This window comes from Meles meles, chromosome 1, assembly GCF_922984935.1.
Source record: "Meles meles chromosome 1, mMelMel3.1 paternal haplotype, whole genome shotgun sequence".
NCBI classification, from domain to species: Eukaryota; Metazoa; Chordata; class Mammalia; order Carnivora; family Mustelidae; genus Meles; species Meles meles.
In genome coordinates this window covers 135,772,547-135,778,546 of record NC_060066.1, presented here as the reverse complement: position 1 = coordinate 135,778,546, position 6,000 = coordinate 135,772,547, and the positions used below count along the sequence as shown (strand labels likewise).

The following is a 6,000-nucleotide window of genomic DNA, read 5'->3' as shown; positions in this document are numbered from 1 at the left end:
GCAGTGACCGACCCGATTATTAGGATCGTGGCGGGCCCGGGCCTGCGCTTGGGTCGGGAAACGGGCGGGATACCCCGGAAGCTGCCACCGCGCAGGTGGTGGAGGCCTAAGGCCCTAGAAAAAGGCGGCACTCCCGCGAACAGGTGACTGGCCTAGGCGGGGCCAGAGCTACTCAGGTGGCGCCTGGGGTCAAGGCCGTGGCTCTGGGAAGCGGCCGCGGGGCGGCGCTGCGTCTCTTCCGGCCGCTGGGTCTCCAGGCCCCGAGCTCCCCCGCCGCGGGCGCTGCGTCGGTTCCCAGTCCCCCGCCCGGCCCCGGAGCGTAGGATGCAGTGCCCCGGCGCCCAGTACCTGGTGAGCGACCTCCCCGCGCCCCGGAGCGACGGGGCTCCCCGGGGCGGCAGGGGGGGGGGAGGCCCAGCGGGAAGCCTAGGGGTCCTGGGGGCAAGTCCCGGCGACCTCCTAGCACGATTCCGCCTTCCTCAGTCCTCGCGGATACAGCCCCCGCCCCGGCGCCGCCGAGTCCTGGGGACACCTGGCGGGAAGGACCCCACTCAGCGGCTGGGGCGGAGGCGAGGGAGAGACTGGCTGCGGAGCACAAACTTGGGGCCGCCTGCAGGTGCACCTCCAGGTTAGGGCTTGGCGGCTGGGGACTTCAGGTCCGCTCCGCACAGAGCGGGTGTTTCAAAGTCTCTGTTGAAAACTTCAGGGGGCCACGTTAAAAAATAAATAAAAGGGAAAGAGAAGAATAAGGAAAAGAAAGAAACGTTACTTTGAACAGTCTTCAGTACGTTTGGCTGCAGGTTGGGACCCATAGGATTATTTATCCGCCTTTCCTCAAGTTCACTCCCCAGCCCCGCTTCTTTTTTTTTTTTTTTTTTTTTTTAGGCTTCTGCAGAGAGAACCCCCCGGCAAAGAGAATGGAGACCTCAGCTTTGTAGGAAATGCACAGATACGACATGGCTATTACTATTCTTTCTCTTCTGGACTGGTTTGGTGAGTATGGGTGCCCAGTAGGGAAGAGAGCACAGCGTGTGCCCTGAAATGATGGGACCCAAACAGCAGTCGCCTTCCTGGTGCCTTCCCTGGGGAAGCCTAAGGCTCCAGGTGGTACCAAGTTAAGGTCTGTGCTGTAATGAGACAGCTGCCATTACCACCAAAGAAACATTGGTGCTCGGGAATTCCTGTCGGGTGACTGGCTAAGTTGGAGAGTGTCTTACAGCATCAGGCCACATTCTAATGGGCGCCTCCATTAGGAAATGAGAATCACCTTTTAGGATTGTTATTTATATGCTAGTGTGTGGTCCCCTATTATCTGAGCTCACTGCATGCAAGTTCTCTTCACCATCCCAACCCTCCAAACGAAATAGTCGGCACCTGTTTGCCATTCTTCTGATACAGAAAAATCCAGGGTGAGCCTATAGATAAGTGGCTCTCACTTTAGCTGAGCATAATGTACATACACTCGGTCTGTTGTGTTTAGCAGCTAACGGGGAAACGAGCCTTCGATATAAGCTCTAGTTAGATAGGTAGTGATTTTTTTCCCATGCTAGTTCCAGTTAAATAGAAGTGCTGGTAGACCTCATCAGGCTGTGCCATTTTAGTCCTGGGAGGGTCTCTTGGCAGCTAAATCTTGGTGCTTTGATAACTTCTTTTAGAGTTGTAGGTCACAGCGGGAGGAGTCCCACTCAGCTTCTTGAAGGACCAGGTTGGTGAAATGATCCGTTCTGGATTGGGGCACCCTGTTAGCCGCATGGTTAATGATTAATTTACAAAGCAGCATTACAGCTACCCTGTAGTAATTACCTTTGTTGCAAAGATTTCCATTTGAATAGACCGTGCTATACCGTGTTTGTTTCTCTTTCCAAGTTCCTCTTTCTTTCAAAAGGTATTTTCATTTGTTGACTTTACCTACTGGGTTCTCTTGACGTTCAGGGTTACAGGTGACAGGGTTAGAGGTACTGTGGAAGGTTGGGTCTTAAAGGTGTGACTGAGTGCTGTGAGTTGTCAAGTCACGGCCCTCCAGGCCCTCCTGTAGGAGCCAGGAGAGTGTGTTCCTGTACTGCCGCCTCCTCAGCTTCCCTGCAGATGCTGCTGCTTCTCCGGGCCCCTAGTGTAACAAAGGCAGGGAGCGCCTGTCCTGCAGGTGCCCGGCAGCCTTGATCTCAGGCTATTCATGGTACTCGGTGGTCTTCCCTACCCCCTTCAGGGTTCAAACCTAGGACACCACTACCAAACTCTCAGCCTAACAGCCATCTGCGGAAAGGATTCATAGATGGCCCATCACAGCCTGAAGAATTAGGAACCATCCCAGAGGTGGCACAGAGCTGGAAACCGCTTTCAAATAACGGGTCGTTTGCACGATAGAAAGCCTTAAATATGCCCGTATCCTCTTTCCTGTATTGCGTTTGGATAATAATGAGAGCCCTTCAAGCCAAATGGCCTTTCCCATCTTCCGCAACATTTTTTAACCACGGATGCTTAAACCAGGGCAAGGCGTGTTTTTCTGTCTCTGCTGTTAGGCTTCCTGGTTTTCTGACGTTCTGACCGGTAACGAGGTGCATGCTAGACGGGGTGATTGATGGTGCTGCCTCAAGTTAGGACAGAGGAGGTGTAGGGTGGGGGGCCAGAATTACAGCCAAGTGCAGTCTGCTGCAAAGACAAAGGGTGCCGTCCTTTGTTTATATTTGCATAAGACACAGAACAGAATGTCTCAAATTCTGGACCATGTTTGCCTCTACTTACCTCTGCAGTGTTCTCCCCCATCTGCCCTCTCCCGTTCCTTTTAAAGACTCCATTTTCTGGATTTTTCATGGCACCTTGACCGCGACCTTGGTCGCCTCACCATACCTGGTATCCATCCGCTCCTGCTCTATCACCCATTGTATGGAACTGTAATTGTGTGCTGGGAATTAGAACAGAGTCATGGTTTAAAGTAGTAGTAGTAGTAGTATGGCAGGGACTCGGTGTGAACCAATCCTTCCCACTCTAAAACAAAGCTTCCACTCCTCCCACCAGCTTCCCAAGGGAGATACTAACTACAGAATGTTGAGAAGAGGAGAATACTCCTTCCTTATTAGCTCTCAGGTGAGCCAGGGAGCAGCCCTGCTTCCCTTTGCTTCAAGTCCAGACCCAGTTGGGATCTCCCCCACACTCCAGAGAGCAGAGGAGGCAAGAGAAGTAGCTTGGGGCTGGGTCAGCAGCAGCCCACACCCCCTCTAAGTACCGGGTGGGGGAGCTGTCCACCAGCAAAGGTGATGCTCTCTGGTCCTAAAATCTGACCGGGAGCTGAGGAGGTGCTGGGGAGGGCTGGGACAGAGAATCTGCCCATCTTCTGGGCTGAGTTTCCTGAAGGCAGGCACTTGGTTTTGTTCATCTTTGTGGCTGCCCAGCAACAGTCTCTGGCACACGCTGGGCACTTCAAGACTGTTACTTTGATTTCTACATTAGTAGCGAATGAAGAGTATCTGCGACGTACTTGACTTTGGGACAACGCACCTTTGGGCATGGGGTGTCATTACTCTATTTTATTGAGTGGTGTAGCATATCCGCACTCCTGGAATGATTGTGTCGGGACTGATTTACTAAATGCTGTTCTGTGCATTGTCAACTGGGAAGCTTACCACACTAAGAGGGTATTCTGGAAGATACACAGTCTTAGCAAAGGCATACAGTGCAGAAGTCGTCTGAGCGGAAATTTCAAATATTCCATATTAATGATGAAATTGGATACTAGTGACTGTAGGTTGCAGGATGTTGTTGTTCAGAATTCCTGAGATCCTTTCTTTTGTGTATCTTAAGCGCTTACCCCCAAACACCATTTTCTCCCTTGCTATGGGCAGTATTTGATACATACCTGCTGTGTTGCCTCTGCCCACTGAGGGTCCGAGGCCCCTAAATAGAAGACGAAAGAAGAAAGAAGAACCAAAGAAGAAAGAAGAGCAAAAGGGTGGGGGAGGTGAGGAGAAGGAAGGGAGGGAAAAACGGAAGGCAGGAGTAAGGGAAGGAAACTCGGGAAAAGGGAAGGGAAGAGGAAGGAGAGAGGGAGGGAAGGAAGCTCTGGGGAGGAAGTAGTGCCCCAGGAACCCTTAGATAAGAACCTGAGGGGGTGTGGAGTTGCCCTGCTGAAGTTAGACCCAGAAGGAAAAAATGACAGACTCTTGGAAAAGACGGTAAGATGTGTGGAGGTGCGAACGTAGAGAACAATCTGTTCAGCCCTTAAGTATGTTCTCCCTACCTGACCTATTAAAACAGGTGTGAGAGTAACAGCGTCCTGACTGGGGTTCCTGACGTTGTCGCTGAAGGAGAGTATCTGGTGATGCTGGGAAGCTTGGCTTTCTCCCTGGCTGCACTCTGTATCAACACCCTTGGGGATGGGGGGCGACTCTAGGGGGTGGGGTAGGGGTGGGGGGTGAGGCCTAAGTCTTCAGCGCATGGGCCAGGCTCTCACGTGCCCCTTGGGTTTTGCCAGATGTTCATCACGGGCTACTCAGTGGCGGCAGGCGCCACAGGAAGACTTCTCTTTGGCTGTGACAGCTTTGGCAACGTGTGTGGTCAGAAGAACTCCCCAGTGGAAGGGGCCCCTCTTTCAGGGCAGGACATGACCCTAAAAAAGTAAGTGTTCCAGTCTGTCCCCAACCTAGAGGGGCTGTACTGTATTTCAGAACTGTATGAGCCTAGAATCTAGTTCTCCTTTTAAAACTGTCAGCCTATCTCATAAAAAAGGGAGGCGTATGTGTGGTTGGAAAGACACAGGTCTTAGAGTCAGCCAGTCCCGAGTTCAGATTCAGCCTGTGCTACTTTTCAGCTGTGTGGCCTGGAGCAGAGCACTTAACCTCTCTGAGCCAAGTTGTCATCTTTTCAACTGGTTATTCTACCCACCTCACAAGGTGGTTTAAGGATCCACTGAGACACCGCTTGAGCTAAGGCTTTATGTTAGCTGCTGCTGTTCTCCGTAATGGATCAGATTCATGTCCCATTGTGTGATACCAGTATTTTATCTCAGTGGAAATCCCTAAATCCCAGCTGGGACTTCCGGGGAATGTGTCTCATTCCCTCCCCCGTCTACACTCTCAACTACGGCACTGTGGTGTCAGCACCCCCTCCAACTCTGACACAGAAACAGAAAGAAGAAAAGAGAGACAGAAATCCCCGGAGGAACAAAAATCCCCAGCCATGATGTTTCTAAGAGGAGAACTGCCTTGTAATAATTTTTGAGACTTGACCAAGAGCACCTCCTAGGAGAGAAAATTTATCGATCTAAATAAGTCCTGGGTGGCGCAGTTGTTAAGCATCTGCCTTCCGCCCAGGTCATGATCCCAGGGTCCTGGGATTGAGCCCCGCATTGGGCTTCCTGCTCGGTGGGAAGCCTGCTTCTCCCTCTCCCACTTCCTCTACTTGTGTTCCCAGTCTCCCTGTGTCTCTGTCAAATAAATAAATAAACTCTTTAAAAATAAGTAAATAAATAGGTCCTGAATATACACTTGAAGTCACCAAACGCAAATCTCAGACGAGGCCTCTTCTACCCCTGAATGTTGCTGCTGAAGAGAGGAGCTTTGCCCTTCAGGGCGTGGACTGCCGTCTGGCATTTCCTCCTGCACCTGTGGGTCACTTACAGAAAAGAAGGTAGGGGTTACCCAGATGGACCCATGCATGCTGAGAAATAGTCAGTTCCTCTTGGAATTGTAAAGTATATATTTTATTCCTAGTAGCCAACAGGTAGAAGCAACGAGGTGTCCCATCAGCAGATGAATGAATAAACCCAATGTTGTGTGTGTGTGTGTATTTAAAATGGGATATTATTCGGCCTTAAAAAGGAAGGAAATTCTGACACAGGCTGCAACATGAGTAAATCTTGAGGTAGTTATGCTGAATTCTGTGAAATAAGTTGCACAAAGAAAAATAGTTTATGATTTCCCTCTCTGAAGTAACTAGAATAGTCACATTCCCAGAGACAAAGCAGGATGGCACTTGCCAGGGGCAGGGGGCTTACAGCTTACTGGG

General features: G+C 51.0%; 1 protein-coding gene across 7 annotated transcripts in view; it reads left to right on the top strand.

The window, feature by feature from the left end:
* The first annotated feature begins 221 nt into the window (after positions 1-221).
* SLC44A3 (solute carrier family 44 member 3) overlaps positions 222-6,000 on the top strand; it is a 105,247-nt gene continuing 99,468 nt past the window's right edge. For 4 of the 7 annotated variants that reach the window (XM_046019386.1, XM_046019378.1, XM_046019363.1 and 1 more), the window contains exons 1-3: positions 222-351; positions 886-993; positions 4,469-4,611. In XM_046019386.1, coding sequence (XP_045875342.1) covers positions 325-351; positions 886-993; positions 4,469-4,611 — 278 coding nt within the window. In that variant the 5' untranslated portion in view covers positions 222-324. Of the gene's footprint in view, positions 352-480; positions 657-885; positions 994-4,468; positions 4,612-6,000 lie in introns of those variants that run through there. The other 3 variants (XM_046019414.1, XM_046019395.1, XM_046019403.1) reach the window with 3 other exon arrangements.